The 27,789-nt window shown below is 41.8% G+C and overlaps 1 protein-coding gene across 6 annotated transcripts; it reads right to left on the minus strand.

Moving 5' to 3' along the window:
- Positions 1 to 1,322: 1,322 nt before the first annotated feature.
- On the minus strand, positions 1,323 to 26,859 carry LOC117144885 (sodium/potassium-transporting ATPase subunit alpha). 6 transcript variants are annotated; one of them, XM_033310301.1, is made up of 11 exons: positions 17,278 to 17,667; positions 16,054 to 16,197; positions 13,107 to 13,187; positions 11,569 to 11,700; positions 11,232 to 11,498; positions 9,386 to 11,167; positions 8,814 to 9,029; positions 8,228 to 8,322; positions 2,080 to 2,254; positions 1,689 to 1,921; positions 1,323 to 1,616 (listed from the first exon to the last, which is right to left on the minus strand). In XM_033310301.1, the coding sequence occupies exons 2-11, from the start codon at positions 16,063 to 16,065 to the stop codon at positions 1,496 to 1,498; spliced, it is 3,114 nt and encodes a 1,037-aa protein (XP_033166192.1). In that variant the 5' UTR covers positions 16,066 to 16,197; positions 17,278 to 17,667; the 3' UTR covers positions 1,323 to 1,495. The 6 variants fall into 6 exon arrangements, with proteins under 6 accessions (XP_033166192.1, XP_033166190.1, XP_033166189.1 ...); XM_033310299.1 differs by lacking the exons at positions 8,228 to 8,322; positions 16,054 to 16,197; positions 17,278 to 17,667 and adding exons at positions 4,461 to 4,555; positions 26,763 to 26,859; XM_033310298.1 differs by lacking the exons at positions 8,228 to 8,322; positions 16,054 to 16,197; positions 17,278 to 17,667 and adding exons at positions 6,958 to 7,052; positions 26,763 to 26,859.
- Positions 26,860 to 27,789: the final 930 nt, after the last annotated feature.

Below are 27,789 nucleotides of genomic sequence, written 5' to 3' on the forward strand. Positions count from 1 at the left end.
GTGTGGGCAGGGAAAGCGATAAAAAACAATCAAAGAAAAGGTAAACAGAATACTGCCTTGGGCTTGCCCCATTTTGGGGCGCTGTGCCGTGTAAAACTTACAAACATTTATTTTGTGGGCGCTTTTTCCTTTTGTTTTCTTTTGTTTCGTATTGAATTTGGTTTTTAGTTTTATTTGGTTTTATCTTTTCCTTCTGGGCCTAGGTATCGGTAATGGTATCTGTATCTGAATCTCGATATCGACATCGGGGGACTTAACCCCACCGAATCTCGGCATCGGTTCTTTTGGGCTTAAATGCACACAAAGCATAATATTGCATGTCAATTGGTTTAAGGGGGTTTATTATTAAACATTTAGTTGGGTTTTTCTTTAGAGTTTAACAAATTCTAGACCGGCAGGTCTCCAAACATCGCTCGGAGACCTTTATCCGGACCTCGGCGTAGTGCCAAGTGCAGATCGGTCGATTTCGTTATGGTTTCAATTTTGGTTTTTGGTGTATTGTATAGCTCCATTTATATAATCAAATTTTTTCCATATAATATATGTGTGTATATATATAAACAATTATATTCGTCGTGTTCACATTTCTTGTGGTTTTTCTTCTGTTTATATATATATTTCGTTCTTCTGCGCTAAGCTGCGTTTACACACACAAGTTTCAAGTTTTGCAAATTAATTTCTGTACTTTTGTTTTGGTTGTTGTTGTTGTGGTTTTTATTGGGCTTTACTTTTCACGGCTTACTTGGTAACTACGCTAGGGGTTTTCATTGTTTTCTTTCCTCATTTTACTTTTTATTTACTTCGTTTTATAATTTCTCTAAACTTCTTATATACTTTGTCTCGTCATGCGTTGTGTATCGGTGTGTGTGTGTGTATTTGTGAGTGTGTTTGTGAGTGCGTGTGTGTGTGTTAGCTTTTTGGGATCTTGTTATTGTGGCGATAAAAATCGCCTCATCCAGTTCTCGTTACGTTAATAATTTTACTAAAAACATGTTGTTACTGTTTTGCTTAGTTACTGGTTGATTTTGTTGTTGTTGTTGTTCTTGTTTTGTTGTGATTGGTGTTTCATCGAAATTGTTGTTCGTTTTTGTTTGTTTTATTTTCATTTATACTTTATTTAAATCTTATTTTTAGCTTTAATTTATAATTTAAATTTACTTAACGTTTAAAATAATTATCGCTTGCATTTTTGTTTATCCTCGTTTACTTTAAATAATTAAATTAAAAAAATAAAATATATTGTAATATGTTCTTGCTGTAGCTTGTTGTAGACGTAGCTGTTGCTGTTGTTGTTGCCGTTGCTGCTGCTGTTGCTATTACTGTGGTTGTGTTGCTTTTGTGGGTTTCGTGGGTTTTGTGGTTCATAAACATTTCTATTTGTTGCTCTCCATGGATTGTAGGTGTTTTTTGTGGGTGTTCCTGGTTGCTCTTGTTGTGGTGTGTGTTCGTGTGTGGGCATGTGGCTGTGTGTGTGGGAGTGTAGCAGTGTGGGTGTTTAATAGTAGGTCTCCTGCTCCAACCAGCCTCCGGGGTTGCGGCGCAAGTAGAAACGACGGGTCTCGTCATAGATGAAGATAGCCAGCGCAAATGGAATAGCCGGGAACCACCAGACGAGTCTATGGTACGGGTAGGGAAGGTTTATTACAAGGTTAGTTAATGATCCATACTGATTTTAAGGGACCACTTACTTCAGGGGGTACATGCGCAGACCCTTCTCCATGCCCGGGCAGTACGAGAGGAACGCGGCCAGCACGGTTTCAAAGACGAGGCCAAAGTTCAAAGCCCAGTTGCGCATGCCCTGCTGGAAGATCGAGTTACGACGCGTCTTGCAGATGATCAGATCGGCCCATTGCACAACCACGATCGAGATGAAGAAGGCCGTGTGGCATGTGTACTCCAAGGTCTTGCGGTCGCGGTAGGTCTATGGGAGTATAGGATAAAGTAATTAAAATTGATCCACTTATTCTTGGTTGGGGCTACGAGAATCAAACTCATCGTTGGCTGTTTACATCATCGTTAAAGTACGAGTTCAGAGTTAATATAAAGTGAGTTAAAGAGCCAATTGGAGTATCGACTTACCCATTCTTGACCGTAGGAGTCAGTTAGATCGTTGACAGCCTTTGAGTCCCACATCTTACGAATGCCGAACAGTTTCTTGGGCAAAAAGCCGTTCTCAGCCATGATGACGAAGTACACAAAGAAGCCGGCGGCGGCCTGGATCATGCCGATCTGTCCGTAGGCCATCGAAATCAACCTGGGTTAGTTAAATGGGCGGGACCAAGTTGGAAGTTGGGAGAAAGAAGCAAATCTCGTTAGGTAACTCTCAAAGGCAGGCAACACTTTTTCTTTTGTGTGGGGTTTGGTTTTGTTTTTCAGGACGCAAGACACTTCTCGTTACAGTTTGGCTAGCGGTAAAGTTTCGGGCATCGGACTCAAGAAAACAGGAACATGCGCGGCTTGGCCAGGATTTTTGTTTGTCGTAGAACATTAAAGGCAGTAAGATAGGTCGTTTGGGGTACTCAAGAAATGATCAAAGAATGCTTGAAATAAAGCCATAAAGGTTGGCACACAGAAAGATAGAACGGAAGGATAACACGCACAGCAAACACAAAACACTTAGGGAGGAAATCAAACAAAAACCCTGCCCAAGGACCGCAAATGTCCGTTCAGTCCTTGATCCGAGTAGCAATTCTTACTCGGGGTTAGTCGATTAGATTGATGTTAGTGCCACTTTACCTTGAAGCTCTTTTATGGATTGTTTAAGCAAATGGATGTTTATCGTTTAGATTTAGTGGTATTAAGACATTACTCTATGTAGCGTGGAAAGTGTCTGGGCAAATCTCGTTTTAGTTTCAAGAGCGCGTAAAAGCAAATCGTACAGTCTACACTCGATAGAAAGCGTGATGGCGCTTGAATTGTTTGAATTTCATTGCATTGTTTGGCTTTCATACATTTTGCATTGGATGTGGATGTGAAAAGCAAAGTTATTGTTAGTGCTAGTTGAACATGCGGTCTAAATACAGGACATACATGTCGTAACATGCAGGACATTTAAGCGTGCCACTATTACTACGACAGGCGAGTGCAGCTCTACAACCTTTGGTTTACTTACGTTCAAGGAAGTTTCGATCGAAATCACATAAAACATAAAACAATAACTGAATCATAAACTTACACGTAAACACAAACTTAAGAGTAATAAATACGTAAAAGTATTACACACAAGGAACTCATAACAAATCATTATCCGTTGCCATTGTTGTTAGATTCTCAAGTATTACCTACGTTTATGAGGACACCCTCCCTCACATTCAGACTTACCACGACTTGGAAACTTGGAACCAGATTTCGGAACGAGTCTAGGTATGTATGTATTTGGTATATAACGATCATATGGTGTATCTAGAACACAACTGAAGCGATTTTCGTTTTGTAGTTGGCTCGAACAAACTCATCTACAAGTAACGTACTAACTGATCTAAGAGTAACGGCAGAAGCTTCGTTTTTGTGGGTTTCGTGTTTTTTTGATTGTTTGGTTCAGTCTTTTGCTTGTCTAAGGGCTTGTGGAAATAGATCCACCTTATATTCGATTGTTTGTTGTATGGGTCGTGTACTTTGTTTTTGTTTATTGTTTATGCAGGTGAGCGTTTGAGCGAGCGAGCGTTTTTCTTTGAACTAACTTCGCCAAATTCTCTAGAAGCAGCTGTTGGGCTTTTTTCTTAGTGGCACTACAGTTTGCAAAACACACTTTAAGATTTAATACGAATGTTGTTCCTCAATAGTTTGAACATACACAATAAGTGTGTGTAAGGATCGAAGTTTGTTGTGCGAGTAACACACCACAAATGTAACACTTAGATTTAGGGATTTAAGTGAGGGATACATAAAGGAAGTTATTCCATATGAAATCAAGTTAAAAAGATTGAAAATGAAAACGGAATTTTTAAGATGGGTAAATTTTAGAACTTTTTGGTTTTAGAATATTCAAGAGATATTATCATTCCACATTGAGAGTTTCAGAAAGAAAATTATAAGTAGGTCACATATAAATCGGAACGAAAGAAAACTATGTAAAACACAAAACTGTGGAATAAATGTATTTTTTTTTACGTTCATAAGTGTGGAATTGAAATTTAAACAAGGAAAAACGCATGAACGCATCAGCAAACGAACAAACAGTCGCAAAAGTTTCTGGGTGAAATTTGGAATTTAGCATTCGATTGATTGCATTTCAGACTGATTGATGATCGGTTGATCTACTTGTTTGGTCAAATTATGATGCAAGAAACGCGACCACAGCACATCAAACAAAGTTCAAAGTTGGTAACGTAAAAGATGGTTGCATGTTTGTTCATTTTCTATTTCGTAACTAATCAACTAAAAGACGGTTAACACTTGGATATTGGAGTTTTGTTTTTGGTTTTTGTTTTAATAAGACCTTAGCGTTAAGTTTTCCTGACCTGCGGTTCACCAAGTTGTCGCGATACGGATCTCTCGGCTGACGCTTCATAATATCGCTCTCGGCTTGCTCGTAAGCGAGTGAAATGGCCGGAATCTTGCGGTATATGGCAATTAATGGTTATTGATTGTTCGGTTATCGGTATTTGTGCAAGTTGCAATTGTTAGTTGGTTGTTTGATAATCAAAAGAAAGACATAACAAGAGTCGAAAGAATGTAGGGAAATACAAAGAAAAATCTGGTTAAAGTTTACAAATATATATAAAATATTTGTATAAGAGTTTTATATAAGTATGCTTGCGGGCGAGTAATAAATACTTGTTCTTTATACGCTAATTAATAATCGCTAATAGATCGTAATAGATAGATAGAGATCTGAGGGGAGGGCGGGAGTCTGTGTCAAGTAGTACCATCATGGGGTATTTGTTGTTGCATATTAAGGTGTTTTTCTTTTTTTTTTTTTTTGTTAGCTCCCACGTACTTACGAAGCTAAAACTAATCTAGGGCAAAAAGAGCATAGAGCACCCAGTAATAGTAAAATCGATATATAGTAAGTAGTAGGTAATAGTAAATGCACAGATATAGGGTGTACAAGAATGGATTAGAGCTTAAATTGCGCTAAATCATTATATATGTATCATTATTACTAGAGGACAATTTTAGTCTGGATTTCAGATTGAGTTCGGGCGAGATTTGTGTGAGTGTCGTTCAACTACAACTCAAAAGAAGACGTTTCAATGAATGACTGACTGAGAGTTGGTAGAGAAAAATACAGGGCAAACTCTGGTCTGATTGATTGATAGAATGTGCTGAATGATTCGAATTGACCTTAGTAAGAGGAGATTCGTGAATGAATTGATGTCGAGACAAAAGATTCGTCTACCGTATCATGAGTGTAGCATCAGTAGAAACGTACATATGTCATAGATTATACAGACTCGCTAAATTTACAATAGGCCTGCTCTAGCATAAGGCTAAGAACTAAGATGGAAAAGATCTGTATTGACATGGTAACAAATTATCGTTTATTCTACGAAAACATAGCCCAGAAGTGAGCTAGAGCCTCAGTCTTCAGGTATCAAGATGATCACCACTTACCTTCGCACCACAAATAAAAGGATCTTTATACGAAAAACCAAAACAAATATCTGTAGAGCTTCTACAGTAGAACATAAATCTAAAATAATTAAACCAAGTTATCAAGGAGTACAATAAAAAGAAATACGAATGTTTCCGAAACTGGAAAACATAAATTCAATTATCTTGGGAAAGATGCTTTAGCCCCAAAATTGAATTTCATAACACCTTAAGAATCGTTGTAGATATAGAGATAAAGTGATAGAGAGAGAGAGCGAAAGTTTACCAAAGTTAAGCAGAAAAGTGAAAGACAAACTGACTTCATGGCTATAAGAAAAAGATTTACAAGATTTACTCCTAATCCAATATACGTTTTGTAAATATTTCAAGTGCAAAAATGTTTGAGAAAATGGTATCCGAAAAAGTTTTTCTTCCTTGTGTCTTCTTTAGTTAAAACTTAATAAGATGAATAACTTATTTTGGGTTATATAATCAATAGTAGCTATGTATGTATATGTAGTTATGATTACAATTACATTTATCAGGGTACAATAGTTGGATATATTGCATTATTGCAAAAACAAATTAAAAATCTTACGAAATGCCGAACATATGAAAAAATATAAAAGGAAAATATAGTTTAAGTATTTTATAAAGATCTTTCTAAAAATTATTCAAAATGCTATCCGTTGGACCTTGAAGTCCGGAAGTGTGTTCAGGAATAGCTTATAAGAAAAAACTTAACGAATTCACTAAGAACACACCTTGATTCACTTGATTCACAGTGTTATAGTTATGTATGTAAAATCAAAATAACTAATCGATTTGAAATTTATTTTATACTATCTAAACGGAAATATCAGAGACTAGAAAAAACTTGAGAATATTGAACTAAATAAGAGAGCAGTGAACAGAAATTCAAGGAAAAGCTACCAAATGAAACATTTAACATAAAACATGGAAAACATCGGTGGAGTTAATCCAAATAATCAACATTCAACCAAGGAGTACTTAAGCTATTTAAAAATATTTTAGTTGGTATATAGAAAGACAGAGATATAGCGGATAATATAGGTAAAGTAGAGTAAAATGATTTTATTATCTTCGACTTGTAGGATAGAAAGAAAGCGTACTCTGATTTTAGCTTGCTTTAACGACTTTGGCCGGCCAAAGTACGAGTTCAGTTCAATGGTATTCAATTTGCTTTTCATTGCGTGACAAAAAGGAATTATTTGGTGGTTCATAGAGTAGCAGAAGATGCAAAATCTTGACTTGCGTTCGGATATGTGTCATTTACGTTACAGAATAGAAATTCGGTTCTTGCTGTTGTCTGGTTGGTTGGTTGATTGATTGAAAGTTGTTTGTTGGTTGTTCTGGTAAATGTTGTAATTGATTCGAGATCAGCACGGAGCGAAACTTTACCTTTCGTTGACCAGTTTATCTTGGAAGGGGTTCCTCGGCTGGCGTTTCATAATATCGGATTCAGCCGTCTCATAAGCTAAGGAAATGGCTGGCACCTAAACGTGCGAACGATCGTTTGTGGTGGTGGGTTATCGGTTGGTAGTTGGTTGAAGTGGAAAAAATAAATGAAATTAAATACGATAAATTATGGAAACATAAACTCCTCTCCTTGAACTCTGCAAAACCCTGAGAAATCCGCTGAGCTGGGGGCGACGCTGGTTCATAATGTATATCTTACAGACTAGACTGCATAACTTAAACCCCCCTCTTAAATCAAACTTAAGCTGCAGAGACTTATTGGGCAAAATGCTTGATGTGTGGAGTGACGAACAGAGTTAAACATAAGCTAATGTAAGTTCTCGAGTCAAATCATGAAATAAAAACCATTATTTCGGTTGGGTTAGTTCATAAAAATCGTGTGCAAATGCTAATTTTCATATTGAAATTTTGCCAAATTGTACAAACTTAAAATCCATTACAAATGCCAATCAATTTGTCCAATTCAAATAACGTCGAGGGGTGAATCTTACGGTTAACTCAGTGTTAGTTACACCACAAAACGAAAATCGTGAGCGATATGTATCTGAATTATATATTTGTGAGAGATTAACAATATACGACGCACACATATTAACATTTAGAGCATTAGAGTATGGCAGATGAAGTCGATATTCGTTTGGGCAAGATATTCAAAGTCGAAATGATTGAATTGTACATATGGGAGCGGTTATATGAGCGTATGTATGATTTTTATATATAACTCCCTGGGCGGAAACTCAATAAAAATGGGAAATTGACTTGTACTTGAAATGTACAGAACAGATGCTATGTATAGATGTATAGATGGTATATGCATGACGCGGGATCTGCCACCGAATGGACATATGCTACAGAGATGAGATATCGGAGAGAAAAGCTGGTGTGGTGGGCATGTTCGAGTGATAACATTCTTAAGAGTTATGTCGGGTAATTAGTATGCCATAAACGTGTCAACGGCTTTGTTAGATGGTTACGCTGCCTTCGTTTAGGCCAACTTATTCTAGTACAATCCAGCCACATACACATAAGACATATGCTATAGTTATATGTTTTTTCTCTTGATTTGCGCTTTTCTTTACTTCAGTCTTGATTTATCCTTTTAAAGGTTGAGGTTAGTGAGTTGGCGAGTGTGTGTGTGGTGTGTGTGTGTGGGTGTGTATTAGTGTGGGGTATAAATTGACTTGATTGGCACCTTGAGTTCACTAATTTATCGTTGAAGGGGTCACGTGGCGGACGCTTCATAATATCGGCTTCAGCATGTTCGTAGGCCAATGAAATGGCTGGCACCTAGGTATTGGATTACGGCAGGTAGTTACATTAGCAACAGTTTACAATCCATAAATTCAATTCAGTTCGATTTTGGCCTAGATCTGTGGGGTTAGCTAGAGTTGGGGGACGTGATTAAGAGCACTTAAACTACTCGATGGCCTAGCACTGCGTTGTATTCTAGCTGGAGCTGCTGGATCTAAGTCGGAGCGGAGGCTAGCGCGTTTACCTCTCGTTGACCAGGTTATCGATCTCCGGATTGCGCGGCCGGCGCTTCATGATGTCAGCCTCGGGTCCCTCGTAGGCCAGCGATATGGCAGGAATCTGATCGCCAGTGCAGTTAGCCGCACAATTTACGTTCAGAGTGGGTGTTAAAAAGGCTATTTCTTAACTATTAACTGGGATGGTCTACAACTTTAATATTTAACTTGCTCGAATGATACTGACTTAATAGCAACTTTAACTTTAATCTTCGTTGGGGCTTGGGTTTTGGGGCAGAGGTCTAAACTTACCATGTCAGTGCCCAGATCGATGCACAGAATCGTCACGGTTCCCAGTGGCAGTGGTATGTCGCAGAGGATGAAGGCCAGGAAGGGCGAGATTTCGGGAATGTTGGAGGTCAGGGTGTAGGCGATGGACTTTTTCAGGTTATCGAAGATCAGGCGACCCTCCTCCACACCAGTCACAATGGAGGCAAAGTTGTCGTCCAGCAAAATCATGTCAGCAGCCTACACAGGATCATTTAGATAATTAATTTAGGCATTTTGGTAGGCAAAAAACATCAAAAACACATTGAACCATCTCTCACTTACTACAGGAGTGTCATAAACAGAAAACATGAGTTCATGCAGATAGGAAAATTATACCGTATTTTCCCGTACTAAAAACATTAAACGCGTATTCAACAAAATCTTTTTAAAAGTTAATATGGAATGGTTAATGCGTGGATAAGAAAAAAATATCACGCTCATTTGCGAATTAATTTTATGCTGCTTTAAAATCATAACATCTTCCTAATCGATGGCCAATTTGGGTGATATTTTTACTCCGTCCCAACTTTTATCACTATAATCTGAATTCTCACCTGCTTGGACACATCGGAACCGGCAATACCCATGGCAACACCGATATCGGCCTTCTTTAGAGCGGGAGAATCGTTGACACCATCACCAGTCACGGCCACAATAGCTCCCATGCGCTGGCAACCCTCGACAATGATCAGTTTCTGCTGGGGCGAGGTACGGGCGAAGACGATCTCGGTGTGGTAGCGGAGGATTTCATCAAGCTGGTCGCTGGACACATCACGGAGCTCAGCGCCATGGACGACGGCGGCCTTGGCCTCGCGGGGATTCACTTCAGAGATGGGGATGTTGAGGCGCTGGGCAATGTCCTCGACGGTCTCGTTGCCCTCGGATATAATACCGACAGACTTGGCGATGGCCTTGGCAGTGATCGGGTGATCGCCGGTGACCATGATGACCTTGATACCGGCTGATCGGCACTTGGCAACGGCATCGGGCACGGCAGCACGTGGGGGATCAATCATGGACATAAGGCCGACGAAACGCAGATTATCGATGGGGAAGTTGATGTCGTCGGTGTTGAACTTAAAGCCGTTGGGATACTTGTCGGATGGCAGCATAAAGTCACAGAAACCGAGCACGCGCTCACCCAGTCCACCGAGTTCCATGTAGGCATTGTTGAACGCCTCCTTCATCTCCTCGTCCAGAACCTTCTCTTTGCCGTTGATGAAAATGGTAGAGCAGCGCTCCAAGATACGTTCGGGGGCTCCCTTCATAACGAGCAAGTAGCGCGGATCGTTGGAATCCTCGGTTTCGTGGATGGAAACTTGGTATTTGTTGGTGGAGTTGAAGGGCACCTCGGCAATCTTCTTATTACGCTTGCGAATGTTCATCACATCGCCCAGAGCCAGTTCCATGCACTTGAGCAGAGCAGCCTCGGAGGCATCTCCACTGACTTCTTTCTTGAGGATGGGGACGCCATCTTGGCCTCCCTTGAACTCGGCACGGTTACAGAGAGTGGCAATGCGAGAGAGCGCCTTGAATCCAGGGCTGGTTCTATCGTATTGAACACCCGACTGATCCTCAGTTGTGTCGGCCTCGATGATCTGATTATCGAACCACATGTGGGCGACCGTCATTCGGTTCTGGGTGAGGGTGCCGGTCTTATCGGAACAGATGGTCGATGTGGAGCCAAGGGTCTCCACGGCCTCCAGATTCTTCACCAGACAGTTCTTGGAGGCCATACGCTTGGCGGTAAGGGTCAGGCACACAGTGACGGTGGCCAGCAGACCCTCGGGCACGTTGGCGACGATGATACCGATCAAAAAGATGACAGCGTCCAGCCAGTGGTAGCCCAGGATGAAGGCAATCACGAAGAAGGTGACGCCCAGGAACACGGCCACGCCGGTAATAAGGTGGATGAAATGGTGGATCTCCTTGGCAATGGGCGTCTCGCCGGTGTCTAGACCGGAGGCAAGGCCAGCAATGCGGCCCATGACGGTGTGATCACCACAGCTGATGACCACGCCCTTGGCAGTGCCCTCGACGGCGTTGGTGGAGAAGAAGGCCAGATTCTTGGTCTCCAGTGGATTCTCATGGGTGAACTCGGCACCGCGGGACTGCGGCTCCGACTCGCCGGTCAGCGAGGAGTTGTCCACCTTGAAGTTGCGCGCCTCGATGATGCGGATATCAGCGGGGATACGGTCGCCGAACTTCACCTCAACGACATCGCCCAGAACGAGATCCTCAGCGCGCAGCGTGAGTTTCTCGCCCTCGCGGATGACGGTGGCGAACTGGGGTACCATGTTCTTGAACGATTCCATGATCTTAGAACTTTTCGATTCCTGCGGAACACACACCAGAGTTAGTAAGCCGATCTTCAGATGCTCAGATTTGAGGGACACATACCTGATAGTATGAGAAAATGCCCGTCACGATGACGACAGCGGAAAGTACAATACCCAGATACAAATTATCGTCGGCCGGCTCCTCGCTGGTGCTGGCCTGGATAGAATAGGCCACAAAGCAGAGAATAGCACCGATCCACAGCAACATGGCGAAGCCACCGAACAGGTTCTTACAGAACTTCACCCATTCGGGCGTCTGCTTGGGTGGCGTCAGCGCATTGGGACCATCGCGCTCCAAGTTTTCCTTGGCCTTGGCGTGACTTAGACCCTGCGGAAGATCAGAGACGTATAAGTTCTCATGTCAAATGGGACTCCATATACTCAAATGTTGCACTTACATTTTCGGGATGTGTCTGAAAGCGCTGATACAATTCCTCAGGAGAGATTTTATGAAAATCGATATCCAACTCCTGTTTGAGATCATCTAAATTCTCCTTTTTATTAACTTTGGCCGGCATCTTGCGTCTTGACTGTTGAGTTAAGAGGGATAATATCGTTAGTGGCGGAAGGTATTGATGCACTGCAGCGATAGACCCATTAGCCGACACAAAATTCGATTTACTTCATGCCTTGGTTAGGCCTTTCAAAAAAGGCGTAAAGGATTCAATATTACCAGTGTGTTTTGGGATTGGTTACAGAGGAAGTGGATAGAGAAGAGTTTGAGATAGGTTTGCACTGAAGAAACCTTCAAAATTGTAGAACTGTTCCGTTTACCATAAGAGTTAGGGGTCAGTTAGAGATCACCTTTACCGGTACCCGTTGTTAACTACTTACCCGACTTAAATTTACTACTTGTCAAGTGATTTTCCCAACCTGTGCACGGGGATGTGGTTATAGACTTGGGCGAACCCATTCCGAAATGAGTTCGAGCGTGAGAATATTTAAAACGACCGCTGATACGTAAAGCTCTAGTAATCGCAATCTAAGGCATGCAAAATGCGCGCTAAATGACGCTCCCAATCGAAATGAGAAGAGCACGTAAATGAATTGAGGTGCACAAAACAAAACATCAAGCAATTATACAAACATTTGTTCCTGCACATTTGCTACGTATTCAAAACAAAGGAATTAAAAATGAAATACGAAAAAAATGAATGAAAAGTAACTTTTCCTACAGTGCAGCCAAAAATATATAGATTTACTATGCATTAGCTGACCTCGAAAGCCTTTGAATTGGCCAAATAAAAAAACAAGAAGGAAAGGAAAGAGAATTCTAAATCAAATATATGTGGATTCAAAAGTTATATTATATATAGTCTTAGCAGCTGTCTAGTGTCTGGCATTCTATCTTTAACAGTGTCTATAAGTGTTCTCTTTTTTTCAAGACGCACGGGCAGTGATTTTTTGCTCTCTGACGTCATTGTTGGGGTTGCCATGCAATCAAGGCAAACCAAATGGAAAAAAGAACAACAAGTTTAACTCCTGTTCATTTGGAAAACTTAAAAAAAAACTGCGTGGTATAAGCACTAGGCAATATTTCATTGAACAATAATATATTCTTGAGAGAATGGAGATTCGAAAAGAAACTCCGAGAATATCTAAAATGGCCATATTTATGACATTATTATTGGCCATCGGTATACATAGCGAATTATGGCTATTTATAGCCGCTGCAAGCATTTCGCCAGTGCTTTCTAAATGTCAACTGCACTCGGAAAATGCCATTGGAAGCATGCCCAAGTCTAGCAAATATAATAAATAATATGTGCAATTATAGACCGGGAAAAGGGAAATCGATGGGAAAGAAGTGGGTTAGTAAAGCGCTTAAAATCGAAAGGGGTCGGTATTAGAAATGAAAAACATAAATAGAGTGGATGATAGATACGAGTGTGTATGTATGGCTGTGTGTGATGTGAGTGAGGAAAATTCGATTTACCTTGTACTGGCCATCGGCTGTGCGATTGTCGTCATCGGTGGCTATAACCGTGGCGACTCGATAAGAGTCCGCCCTCCCATGCTACGCACATGAAGGTTTGGGTTTCGAGTTCGGATTCGGGTTCGGTTTCGGTTTCAGTTTGGGTGTTGTTGTTGGTGGGTCGGTTGTTGGGTGGTGTTTGATTGATGATGTCGATGATGGGCGAACAAGTAACGTATTCAAACGGGGAAGAGATAAAAATCAAAAATCGAACAAAACTAAAAACGAGCATAAGCAAATGCAAGACGTACACTATGCATGTATGTAGTATATGGCTATTATAATAAATAAGAGAGCTATTTTCCGCCTCTGGTAAAGTGATAAATGATATTCATGAATGCAAACCTTAGTCTGTTACAGTGACAAATTGTGTATTAATAAATCAGACTGGTTTACTTTACGATAAAGTCGACTTTTATACTTTACAAAGCTGTATATGCATTTGAAAAAGTTTAGATTTATTAATTATTCTTTAGTTGAGTATCAAGAATTATTTTCATTACTTTCACTTTACCAGCTATAGCGAGCAGCAAGGTAGATAACTAAATAATAACCAAATATATGATAAATATATGATATGAACGAACAGAGACACTACAAATCAACTTATGCAACACTATTGTAAACATTAATATGATAGGATATGATGCATACATTAACTCTGAGCTAAAACTAAAGGCCTTTGGGGATTGCGGTTTTTCGTTGGCCTGGCAACACGCGGTTTGTTTTGATGATTCAGCGCTAATGGGAAATGGAAAACTTTAGCCAGGCTGCCAAAGGACTATGAATCATGTGTTATACATAGACTTCCAATAGAAAGGCTTTCCAGCAAGCGGTAGCCAAAATTCGAACCGTTTTTGGATCGGACAGCGTTATCTGCAGTGCGTCGTGAGTCACTGTTATTATTATGATTATTATTTAAAAAACAAACAAAATGGGCTAGTGAAGAGCGCAGCCGTCAGCGAAACTCAAAAGAACTCAAGAGATATGCAATATAAACATACTCGTATAGTCTACTGTTTGTTTGGCCATGCAAAACCGAGGGGTCGAAGGAAATCAAATCAAATTAATTAAAAATACGTATGTCTCGAGACGAAAGTATGTGTACACTAATGAATGCGAGGGCGAGGGGAAAGCGAGAACGCAAACCTGTCGCGTTCACATGGCAGCCAACTTGCGGGTATACTCGACTATACATATTCGAGAATCTTACGCTTTGTTTGGCTTTGCTTTTTCGGGCCTGGCGTGTCTTGATTTATTTAATTTCATTATATGTATGTGCTTTTGGTTTCGGGTTTTTTCTCTTTTTTTTTGGCCTTTTGGGTTTTCTGGTTCAATTGAGGAAGCTTTGGCAGCATGAAATAAATGGAATCGAGAATCGAGAGAATCGGGCCTAGAGGCCTGCTACTGAAGGGTTTCTCTTCTCTTCGGCTTACGCACTGTGGCAAGTGTTCAAACGACTATCGATCTGCTTTCGTATCTTTTATCTCACGTCGCTGGTTTCCCTCGTTCTAAGATTCCCTCTCAAGTGCTAAACAATCTGATGGGAGGATTAAAGTTAAGATATGGGTTAGAATGTATCCTAGTGATAGTACTATCTTAAGCTTACATACTACCTTGCCTAGGAAGTAGTAAACAATTGTTAGCCATGACTTTGCGGGCGGAAAGCGCCCGGTTTTCCCACAATGTCGCTAATTCCGATTTTTCTATACACATTAATTCAACTTAATCGCGCTTTTCATGCTTCAATTGATCCGAAACAATGCCAAGTGGCACGGCATGTGGAAACAGGGGTATGGGTTTGGTATTGGGATAGGGATTGGGGTCCAGGATGGAGATCGGGGCGAAAATAACGTATATATAGGTATATAAATCAGAATGCGACAAAGGCCGGTCAGCCGCAGAGAAACTTACATAAGTCAGTGAAATGGAAAATAGCAAACTGAGAACTGAACACTGAAAACTGCGAACTGTGAGCTGCCAGCGAGCCAATTAGACGAACAGATACAATTGTATCTGTGTATCTGTTGCTGCGCTCCAGCTGAAATGTTTCCCCCTAAACCGAATAGAACAAAACGGTATGCACACATTTCGCCGCAAACCATTTGGCATTTGAACTTGAATATCAATTTACAACATGTCGACTATTTGGAGGGAAAGAGCTCTGCATCGAATTGACGCGCTAATTGTTCAATCAATGCAAAAAAGTGCAAATACAAAAGTATCTGGGAAATGTGTAAGCCAGAAATCGGGCGAATTGTCGACATATCGCTTTTATTCGAAGGTGCATTAGCCGGCAGGTGAGTGCAAGTTTGTTTTTAACCAGTTTCAAACCAGATTGAGGCGGCTCAATCGTTGAGGTGTCTGATTCGGATTGATAGAACACAATGCATTCGACTGGGAAATCGAAACTGTTTTGCTAGGCTCGTTTTCCCCCCTTTATAGTACCCCGAAAAAGAAAATAAAAACCAGTTTCACTGGGCAAGATAACAAATCGTGTCTGGCATCTCTAGTATCTTAAAAATGCATTTTCACCCAACCTGTTTATTGTTTTTTTTGTGATCCGCAGACTGAAACGCCAGATGAGCTGAGCTCGCTAATGATCTCAGTTGCTGGAGTGTTTAATTTAAATATTATTAACAATTTCCAGCTAATTGTCTGCTTAATTTTCGCACGTTTTGCTTGCTCTCTATAAAAACCCCAGTCCCAAATATTTTTTACCAGACCAATATAATTTCTTATACGAATCCCTACTTAATAAGAGGACAAGGGTAGGTTATGTAACGCTGATTCGTAAAAGTTAACTTAAATGTATCATGCTCGAAGCGGTCAAGGGAAATTACAGTTGATGGGAAAATATACGTAAATGAATAAAATGTTTCTGAGCTCGTCAGTTTCGATTACCCACCTGAGCACTCATTATGCGGATTCTTGTTTAAGCTTATTAGAGGCGAGACAGGTAAAACGATCAACAAACAAAAATGTAAAGCACGACAACGGTTGGGGCAAATAAAACACGATTAACAAAGTACAAAATAAAAACTTGATAAAACTGAAATGAGAAAATTAAAAGTTTGAAAAAGGGCAAGATTAATAGAGGCGAAAACGGTTAAAACGACTCGAGCTTATGCAACAATCCACAGGATACGCGGGCGCTGGAAGGACGTGGCGGTGGAGCAGCAAGTGGACCGCTGGAAGGCCACGGAGTCACGGGAAATTGTGTGGAAGTGGACAATGGAAGCGAGTGTGTATGGAAATGCAGGCGAGCTGCAGTTTCCAGGATGCCGAATAACGGCACATGGCAAACGGAGAGGCCAAGAGAGAAAGCGAGAGACAGAATTTCGAAAGTGAGCGAGCTTAACGGTAAACAGCGCAGTGGGAGCGAACTGTCGGGGGCGCAAGTTCGAAAAGAGCGTCAGGAAAATTTTCCAAGACTTTTTCCTGTGCCCCTCTTTTTTTTATGCTGTGTGCGGAATTATGAAATCGCCAGGCGGGGGGCCCAAATCGCTCTATATATGTGGCTGGCTCGCTATATCCACTCATTCGTGTGGGGTGGCCAGGAAATTACTGCTATTCCAAAATGTAAATCGCGTCAATTGAATCTAAACGATTTCATTGCCACAAAAGTACGTCAGGCGAAAGCGATGCGGAGGAAACGGACAAACGGACGGACAATCGGACGGACATGAGTTTGGCTTGCCATGAACGCCAAATTGAATGCCAAATCAAAGAGGAGGAAAAACATTATTTCTGCATATTCGTCTCGCTATGGCACACACACTAAAACACTCTAGATCACTCGAACACTGTCAAATGCGTCCGAAAAATGCATTTTCTTTATGCCCACCTCCCGTTTTTCCCTCAGGGGAAAACGAAAAAGGTATAATGCCTGGGCACACAGTTCTTTTCGATCTCCGCTTCTCTCTTCAGATGGTTACAAATGTATATATCCATTACGCCAGGCATGAAGTTTTGGAAAAATCGATTTCGTACAAGGACGTTGTCGTTTTCTCGACGCCCCAAAGGGGGGTGGTGGGCAGTCGGTGGGCGCTGCAGTTGAGCAGACATGGAAAGTTCTTGGTTTCATTTTGTTCGTTTTTTTTTTCTTTTATGCTTTCTTATTTTTTTCTACCTTTTACACGTTTGGGTGCTATTACACAATTTTTGCGCTTGGCGTTGCGTATTGTGTTTTGGGGGCTTTCGCAGAAAACTACCCCGTTAGCAGTATTGAACTTGTTTTCAGCACTAGAACCGATTCGCGTTGGAACGAGACAAATACAACAAATACTGATCACACACGACTGCTGTTCGCTAACGTAATATCCTTTTATTCTTATGTCGAACGAGAGTTAGTCCTGGGCTGCTTCTCTTCTCGCTGGAGCTGGACTCAATCGATGCACAGTTATTGTGTAAGCAGAGCAGCGGGCACACACCAGCGCCGAGGGGGCGGGCGGGCGGCGGGGGAGCAGAGCTGTACTGTACCACCCGACAAAGAGACGAGATAGCTGCTGCTGTCACAGTTGGACCTTCCCAGTTCGGATTCGACGTTCGACTGAAACTTTTCGGCGCGCCGCGAGTGGTTAAGCTTTCTCGATTCTCGGATAGAACATTTTGCTCTGCCGACGTCGGCAGAGAGCTTTCGCCAGCAGATGTTACACCGCAGCCCAACGCTCTCCTACACTCGGCGAAATGTGCGAGTATACAAACGCTTTTAAGACTAATCGTCGAAAAGAATATTTTGTTTAGCCTTTCAATATCACTATTATCAAATCAGATTACAAACCTATGAAAAGTTGGGTTTAAAACATTAGTCTTCTGACTGCATTCGATTTCTGCCTGCTACAGCACTAACTCCGTGCTTCCATTTCTCTTTCTAACAAGTTATAATCAGTGTAATAATGATATAATATTTGACCCACATTTTCGAAAACTCATATCTTTATCTTAGTTGTCTTAAATTTGTGTCTGAGCATGAAAATTTAAATATGATTCATCATCTTATTATACATTTCATGACGATTCAAAACTGAGTAATGAACTCTTATCAGCATATTTCGAATGGCTATTCCAAAGATTTTCTCTTAAAAAAAAAGAATTGCGAATAGTTTAATAAAGTTTCATAAACAAACATTTTTCATATTCACATTTTGGAGATTTTATTAACAATCGGTAATATTTCAGATAAGTTATTAAATGAAAAAATTAAATTAATGAATAAAATCAAATACAAAAATTTAGTGCTAACTTTTTTTTGCGAGTGGAGCCTCTCGTGCGAAAAGTGCACAGTGTTGGAGAGCTTTCCAGCCGAAAAATCTATGGCAGTGTGACAAGTGAGGCAGGCAAGGGGTTGGCTGCGCAGCTCGGAGCAGCGGAATGTGTGTCAGTTGGAGAGCGAGGGCGGCGGAGAATGGGCAGCGGGCAGAAAAATGAGGGGTGGCAAGGGCGAAAGAGGGATCCCCAGAGAGAGAGAGAGAGAGCGCGAGAGGAAGAGAGAGCGAATATCTACATAAATTGTATAACGAAAACAAAGCGTTTGATAAAAAGGGCAGGCCAACAACTTTGGCATTTCGGAACAGCCGCCTATTCGAGCCCTTGCATGACGTCACTCCAGCTGTACCCATCCCCCCAAAAGTGTTGACAATTACCGAGACTCGGTTTTAACATTCAGTCAGATGGGCAACCCCGGGGCCAACTAGAAAACCTCCCCCGAAACCGGTGAATCAATGTGGCACGTTATGAAAATCATATTCCCATATAAAGCAGCCCATATTCAATCTACGAATCCGAGGTTTCATATGCGAATCCACTTAGCATGTCCCTACCCCCAATAATAAGCTTTTGCTATTCTTACTTAACGCATTCATAGGCAAAGTGGCGGGGTTGCGGGTGAAATGACACCACGACTGGCTTAGGGCTTAAGGACTCGAGTAATTTCCTTTTCGGACCTTGAGTCTATTTCCAGTCCCTTGTAACTCGAGTTTAATTACACGTAATGCTGCCAGCACAGAGACAAAAAAGCAAATCACATGGATACGCACTTGGCCAGCAAGTACTACACTAGAATAATTCCAAACGGATATTCGAAAAGTTCCAACATACTTTGAAAGTGTTGCATATGTACAAGATTAAATACTAGCTAAGACCGTTATATTAAATAGTGTTAGTATTTTATATTCGTATTCCCCAAACATACGTAACATATGCTAGGGTTAGTACATTGGCTGATCGGAAAACTTTTCAATTTAAACGAAACTGTTTGTTAGCAATATTTCCTCTAGAGCACCGTACGGTGTTCGATTAACTTCCCAGCTCATTTTTTTGCGTGCACTAAATCCCACGGAAAATCAATATAAGACATCGTGCCAGCTAAAGCAGCGGGAAAAGTTTCAGTCTCTGGTTTCCCGGAGCGGAGGGTGGCCGAATGACTCCCCTATCGATCCACTGGGGGCATCCAGATTTCTGGCCGGAATCGTGCACGTTTTATCAACTTATCGAATCGCGTGTGATATCCGCTGAAGGAGTGTCCCGGCCAGATGAACTCAAACTCAATTTGTGGGTCATCAGCTTGGCTTCATGTTACAGGGCGGCGCAGAGATGGGTCCAAAATAAATAAACAAATGCCGACTTAAGTGACCGTGTTGGCCAGTTGTGTACGCCAGAAGTTCTACAGTTCTCGCTGGCCTACAATATCAACTTATGTAATGACACGACAACAAAAAAAAGAAACACTTGGCAACCGGAATGAAAGTTGAGATACATAGATAAAGCCCTAAACTTTTCGCCCAGATATTGCCGGGGTGGCCCATGGAATCGAGGTATATGTATCCATGTGAGTCGTCCGTGAACATTTACTTATGAAATAAGGAGAGCAGCGTCACAATTCAGCTGACAAATGGTCAACTGACGAGGGTTCCGCGTAGACAATCTCCTATGGTCAACCGGTCTGGGTGACGTCTCCAAACTTCGTCAATAGATCAGTCAATTTCCGATATTCCCCGGAAAAACTCAATTTGGTCTGTCACCTGCCACGTGTCCCCCCGTTTTTTTGGGAAACTCAATGCCAACCACCTGAAAAATCAATATACAAATTATGACTGCGGTTAAGGGTTGGGGTTGCGGAGAGTGTCCTAAACAAAAAAGGTCTGTTCCACTGCCAGTTATGACTTTTAGGCAAAATCAATAGGCGGAGCAGCGCTGATGACTTTAGAAATTTGCGTGGTGTCAAAGTCAACTAGCTACTGGCTTTGCTAAGATGCCAATATTGAAAGGGTACTAACTAAGCTTACCAAATGAAAAACAGGTTAATACTTGTACTTGCAGCGCGTAGTTAAGGAAGTAGCGAAAAGAAATAAACCAAATAATCCTTCTTTATATATAGCTATAATAATAAAATCTGTTATGTGACATTTGCGGGGAGGTCCAGTCCAAGTTCTTCAATCGAGTTCAAGCTCGGAAAGTTCCACTTTAGTTCGTAGAAGTTGCATTCGCACTTTGCATTTGAAAAGGGGAAAAGCGTGCAAGTTGGTTTGGCAGCCTGCAGCGAAAACTTTGGCCAGCTCGCTAATTGCCATTGGCAAGTGCGATCCCCCGCCGACGGGAGTGGGCGGCGGTCCTCGATTCGGTTGCATAATGGCGTTCATGACCTGGGCCCTGGCAGAACCGAAAAAACAGAGACGGCGACAGAAAGTCCGAATCCGAGTGCAGCATAATCACTGCCATCACGAGTGCCCCGATATGAGAGCGAATGAGCCATAAAGCCGTTGTACTTGAGCACTGATTAAAATGTGTGCCCCCCGCCACCCACATGACCGCCGGGGGGTCTTTTCTCGCCATGAATGGCAGACGGACCACAATGGTCATGCATGGTGACGGGTTCGTGATGAGTTCCAAGGCAGGGCAAATGTTACTAAAATCATTCAAAGTTACATAAAAACAAAAGATTTAAAAGCTTGCAATCGAGAAGAAAACCCTAAAATCCTAAATCCTACAAATTAAAATTGGAAAAACGGAAGTAGTATTGAGAAAACCGCTAGTTGAAGAACTCAATTCCCCCCTGATCAAGTAACGTTCGAGCAGCGCATAAACTCGATCCTAACCCAAGTTGAAGTCCGGCTCTAGTTAGTCTATGATGCCATTCGAAGCAATTTGCTCGACGCTCCTCGTAGGCGTTTATGACAATAGATTTACGAGCATAGCTCGTCTAATTTACGCCATTCCCATTGTAAAGAAGCGACCATCCATCCAGCTCATACAGTAGTTAAAAAGATGAGAAAAACCTTAGACGGCGACAACGATGAAGGAAAGTCACTGGCATCTCGCGGCGGGCAGCATTGAATGAAATGCCCCGGAAAAAACCAATTGTTATTCCACGTTTAATTTAGTAGAGCAATGGAGGCCTCCTCCCACCACCTACCGCCCACCTTGTAAATCCGATTTCATGGTTTGCGGGAACGGACAGCCAGCAGCTGACTGGGCTGCATCGTTGTGGGCGGTCAGATCTTGGATACATCCTAATCCATCTCATCGCATTTTATCCCATCTCATAGACACAGATACAGATACAGATACAGCTACAGCTACAGCAGATACAGAGACACCGCTTGGCTTTGAGTTTCAGTTGGGTAATGTGAAACGCCGGAGACCGCCCGTCCGAAAATGGAGCAATAAATTCTAATCAAAATTAAAATATACATAATAATAAAGTAAGCAAAGCAGCCAGGCCATCAGTACAGCACAAGCATTTTCTATGGCCCATACAGCGCGTGTGTGCACTTGTCATTGCCTGGAAACTAAGCCACACAAAAGGGGCTGTTGTGGGTTAGGGGGCGTCCAATATGTTGGCCAAATGAGTTCGCGCAGCGGGGATTTGCTGAGTGATTTTTCCAGTTCTCCTGGCGAATACATATACATACGTTTAGATATACATATAGATATCCACTTTATTTGGGGGTGCTCTCCAAGGCCCTAAAACCGCGAACAAGTTGCCACTTCATCTCCATAAAAGCCAGCTGATAGTGGAGATCTTGTGTAAGATATATTTTAGTCGGCTTTGAGGCTGGGAAAGGGTGTGCAATGAGAGTTACACATTTTCAAAAGAACGACGTTCTACAGTTCTGTTCTTCCATGCAATGATCCAGTAATTATTTACTCATGACTTTAAAAACTAGTGGTTGTTGCGGCAAAAATCTATTATTGATTGATGGCAACACCCACTTGGGGATGTTAATCATACGCCTGCTGAAGAATATGCTCCCTATATCGCTGACGCTCACAAATCAATAGAAACCCCTTCTGCTCCAGAGTTTCGGAGTGGGCTAGGTGGGTGCATCGGGCTGACACGCGCCACCGCTCAATGAACCGCTTGGCACTAAATCAGCCTCAATTGAGGGGGTGCTGGCTAACCTACTTGAGCGGCAGCAGTCAAAGCCAGCGATTTGTGGCACGTTGGCACGTCTAATTGGAAGACAGTGGGAATAGGTACAAGGGATCTGAACAGCGAATTCCTGGCGGTAATGCCACCCAGATCCGCACACCAAGGCTGCCCGGTAACCGTACCCAAATATAACGATTGCGAATCATTGGCGCCTTATCAGGTATCCACTATCTGTCGGAACCATCGGCCATCCTCTGACGCACTTCACCTGCTCACGACGCAAACCAGTTCAGCTCAAGTGTGGCGGAACCCAAAACCAATTACAGCTGTCGACGGTTATTTGTTTGCCCGACATATATACCACAATTATTTCTCATTATCGGGCGGTGCGATAATTTGATTCGACTCCGTAGAGCTGGATATTTTCGGCTACTGCCAAATTGGCATTTGTCCGCTACTTATTTCGATTTGTTTGCATTTGCATTTGGCCAAATAGGCACTCTTTTTTACTTTTTTGGGCGATCGTGACTGCGAAAGTAGCTTTGGAGCAACGTCAGCAGCGCGTATTAAATTGTATTTAAATTAAAACAAATTACGGACAGGCCGAGTGTGTGTGCAAGTGGCGGCAATTGCTGATATTGTCGTCACATATGAGGCATTAAATTAAATAAAAATTTATTATGACGATTTAAGGAGCGTCGGGCAACAAGCAAAGTGCGAATCAAAAGATACAGGCACAGATTCACACACAATTGAGCTACATACACGTACAACTGTGTGTATCTTCTGCGAGAATTCGAACAATCTTTCAATTGTCTGCATCATTTGGAAAACATTTTCCATTCCATTTTCGTTTCGAAACGCCAAGATTTTAGCATTTATGGCAGGCAGGTATATGTATCTATTTTTTTATGGATCTCCAGTGCCAAAAGAAATCCCACGGACAAGTGGCGCCCAAATCCGATTTTAGCGAGTTCTTGCGGGATATATATTTATTTACTCGATCTAGAATAGTTGGATCGCCCGCTGTTTTTTGTGTTTACCATATTCATTTGTTATGCCTTCCCATTTGACCGGCCAATTGAATCCGAGTAATATTCGAAAGTTATGTCATTTCCTTAGCTATGCATTACAGATTGCCCGGTGGAGCCGGCTTAATCTCGACCCAGCTCGTTTACTTCCTCCCACAATGCGTTCGCGGTAATTGCGGTAATTGTTGTCGCTCAGACAATATTAAGTGCGTGACACAAGACGAGTTCAGAGTTCTGGAGATCCACGAATCTCGTCTTACCGCCCGAAACTCGTTTGAACCGGTGGCGAACAGGAGCAATTGAGCCATTGTTGAGCCCCGGCTCAGCTACTTCAGGTAGCTGGACAATAAACCACCCCTTCGGAACTAAGCCACCCCTGAAGGGTATTGATCGATGGACCTTGAGAGACCTACAAGCTGGAGACCAACTCGAAAACAAACGAAAACGAAAATAAATCAACGTACCGCTCTAGAACCTAATCTACAAGTGTTGGTCGAGCGAGTGTTATCTGATAAGCAGACGAAAGGTAAATATAGCGCACAGGCACAGGCACAGATACAGATACGGATACTTGGGAAACTGGAGGCCCAGACCCCTAACAGCGGGTTATGCAATCGTTAGTAATTAAAACCCTATCCATTGACGCAAACTGGGCATGTGCCAAATATCACACCGCAGCGAAACAAATCGAAGTCCTTGTCGAGTGCAGTCTGTGTGCTGGATGTGACAGCAAACAGTCAATGGGTGAGGTGAAAATTTCCACATCTTGCGATTATGGCTGCCAATTGATGATGCCCACATAGTGTAGATGGCTCTTTCCAACAAGATCTGTTCAAACGGTTTGCCATTGTCAGTTGATTAGATTTTTATTGGCGTGTAATTGAATTAAAACGGCCAATATTGTTTTGCTGCCACGCTTTGATTGCCGAAAGCAAGTCACCGCCTCTGGCGGACGGTTTTCTGGTATTTTCCAGTTGTAATTATTATCGCTGTCGCTTTTACTGCCATCGGCAATCTGTTAAGTAGTTAACGCGAACCTAAAATCTCCGAGCCGGGTAAAACTGGTCAAAAAGGGAAGGGGCCCGTCTATTCGGGTGCACAAAATAGCTGGCTACAATATAGTATACATGTCAACGCTGATACCTGCTGATAGCATTCAAATCCTGGGTGTTAGCATTTAGAACCTGCCATTACCACGCTGGAAGCACATTATTCAGCTTATTTGCCGTCTCCCCATAAAACTCTTAATTGCTTTATCTGCATTTTTCGACTGATAAACGGGTAGATGCATACATATACCAACTAGTTCTGGTTTCGGCTGGCCCTTAATTTCAAATCATTTACTTATGGAACGCACATCGAGAGCAAGAGAACTTCATTATCGCGTTCTTAGAGCATCGTCAGATTGTAGTTTCTTGATTTTTGATGTGCTTTCTTAAATTGACTTCAATTGAAAGCGCATGAGTCAGCATACAAAACGAAGCCACGACGCTGGTGGGAGTGTGAGATATACTCGTACATAACTCAGCTTTACGCGGATTTGTGCGTGAAATCATAATAGAATTTCCACTGAGCACACTGGGTTAAGATATAAGATGTCGTAGTCCGACAGAGTGAAATATAATAATTATGCAACACACATATTCAACACTACCAATATTATCATCAGAAGTTGACCTTGAAAATCCGTCGGGAAATGCGTCATATTTTTTAAAATAATTGTATGAAATGATATACCCAACCACAAATGTTTTTAGAACTATAAATAAATTGTATAACTTATTTTGATTCTTAAAATATGCGTACAACTACAAAAATATCAAATACGTAATATTTGAATTACATGCTTAATTTTATAACAATACAAATACATAATAATAATTATAATATCTAAGTTATGTCATAAGAGTTCTTTTCAAGTTTTCCCCTTTGAAATAGTATCTGGACCCACTGTGGATTGCGAGTGGATTCAGACCGCTTGCTCCATAGTTTTGCATACTTTCGGGCCGTCGAACCAGTATGTGTGTGGGAGCGTGCGTGTGTGTGACCTGCCCTTAGACAAGCCCCAAAATCAATAGAGCTGGCAATACGGACTTAGAATTGGTGGCCTAGCGCTAGGAACAGAACCGAAAGCCCGGGTGGAAACAACAACCCGCAGAACTCATTACCGTCTGCGGGGTAATTAAGTGGCGTCATCGGTGGGGCATTTAGTAACTAATCGAAGGGTGAGGAGGAAGGGAAGGGAAGGAAGGGAAGGGAAGGAAGGGTAAGGGCTACGTACGGAGAAAAAAGTACGGGAAGAAGTACGTCGATTTACGCTAATGTGCCAGTGTGTGTAATTAGCAGCGCACTACTCGGCCCAATGACACCAATTCCGGAAGGAGGGAAAGCACGGAAAATGGAAAAATAAACGTGTTATTCAGGGTAGTTTCGTTCTAGGGCTCGAGATTCCAATAATGAAATCTGCGAGATGCGGCGGAATGGGGCGTGGTTCGGGAGGGGCGGCAGCAGTACCGGTTATGTAAGCCGAAAACTGGAAGATTTCCAGGCACGGAAAAGCGAAAAGCTTTCGCGCCGGGAAAATGGAAAATTTGGGAAACTGGTCGGCCTGGAAATGCAATTTGCGCATGTCAGCTAAGCGCACCTGGAAAGCTAGAGAGAGAGAGTCAGGGAGCGAGAGAGAGAAAGGGAGAGGGAGAGCGAATACAAATTCGAGAAAAAAGTCAAAAGCCAGGCTCTAAGCCCAGGCTATTTTTACAGATCAGCAGGTAAGCGGATATAGGCCGAGTCAGATCCAATAGGATTAGTAACTGGGCCCCGTTTCACATTCGATTCCACTTCCAGTTACCGAAAGCCAGCAAACAAATTAGTGAACTTCGTTGGGCGTCGCCTCGGCTTTGTTGTTGTTGTCGTTGCTTCTCGCTTTTTCACCAGCAACAAAACAAATAGTAGTAGCAGCAGCAGCAAGAACAACACCAAAGGCAACGTACACAACACAGATACACGCACACACCCACACAGCCAAAAGAGCGCACTCGGGCTTCGATTTTTCCCACTAAAAACAACGCCCGCTCAGCGTTTCACTTGGCCAATTTGTTTTGGCCCTGGTTCTTTTTGGCTCCCTCGTCATGGTCTAACAACAGTTTACACTTAACCACTTTCTCACTTAACTAACTTAGTTTTCATCGTAATCCAGGCTTTATTTTTGCTCACCTCGTAATCCGACCTTAACGCCATGTTATTTTAATTTAACTCGATTATTCCCAGGGATGTGGAAAATTTACACAATTCCAACGTATCGATATTTCAGAAGTCGTGACTGCCAAGTGGAGAGTTATCGGCCTATTGTATCGAATAAACCGGTAGAGATATCGGGATGGCAATCGGTTAAGGAAATGTAATTATGATTAATGTATTTTGAGTGAAATTACTATTATAATTTGGCAATAGTTCGATCTGTCTGGTTTATTTAAAATGATAAGTTAAGTATTTTAAATATCCCTGGAAATGCATTAACCCAACCTAGTTGCAATGGTATGTTAAATGAATATATTAAGATACTCGTTGACTTTTGGATTTCAATCACATCATTAATTTTCTTTGTTTCAAGAATAATTGAAAATACCAAGATTAAAAAATGTTTATTTTTTTAGTTTAATTTGAAAATAACGTACTTTTACGTACATTTATGTCTCTACTGCTAACCTGAATTTTACTGGAGCTGCCAGCTTAAATTTTACACATTAGCAGAGTTGCCATTCTAAATTTTACAGATGTTGGGGGCTGCCAACCTGATTATTTGTATTGTTATTTTTATTCGATTACATTCGATAATAAAATACCAAACACTTTACGCTCGTCGTCTTACTTCGTACCAAACATAGGTGGCGGTGTATTGATGATTTTTTAAGTCAGCAGAACGATGTGTAGATGGCGTTTGCTAAACGGATAAATAGCTACTCTCCACGGAATGTTTTACTGAACTTGAATCTTCTCAAATGTATTTCCTATGTTCAGTATTGATCATTGATCATTGCATCCATGTAAAACCCGGTAAAGCTGCCACATAGGTAGCAGTAAACTTGTTTAATTCCAATTAATAAAATTAAAAAAAAACAGATCATTGCATCAAACGGGACAGATATCCTCGAAGGCCCCGCAATTCGACAATCCTTTCCTGTCGCTTACTTAAATTACTACATATTTTATACTTAAATTTCAAGATACACCGATACCCCTC

The sequence above is a fragment of the Drosophila mauritiana genome, chromosome 3R, assembly GCF_004382145.1.
Source record: "Drosophila mauritiana strain mau12 chromosome 3R, ASM438214v1, whole genome shotgun sequence".
NCBI classification, from domain to species: domain Eukaryota; kingdom Metazoa; phylum Arthropoda; class Insecta; order Diptera; family Drosophilidae; genus Drosophila; species Drosophila mauritiana.

What these genes read in the sequence shown, in the direction of transcription:
- LOC117144885 (XM_033310299.1), bottom strand. Translation starts at nt 26,786, where the DNA reads ATGGCGTTAAGGTCGGATTACGAG. An exon ending in GCATTTTCTCATACTATCAG is followed by an intron (nt 11,168 to 11,231) that starts GTATGTGTCCCT and finishes TGTGTTCCGCAG; the next exon opens with GAATCGAAAAGTTCTAAGAT. An exon ending in ACTCCTACGGTCAAGAATGG is followed by an intron (nt 1,922 to 2,079) that starts GTAAGTCGATAC and finishes ATACTCCCATAG; the next exon opens with ACCTACCGCGACCGCAAGAC.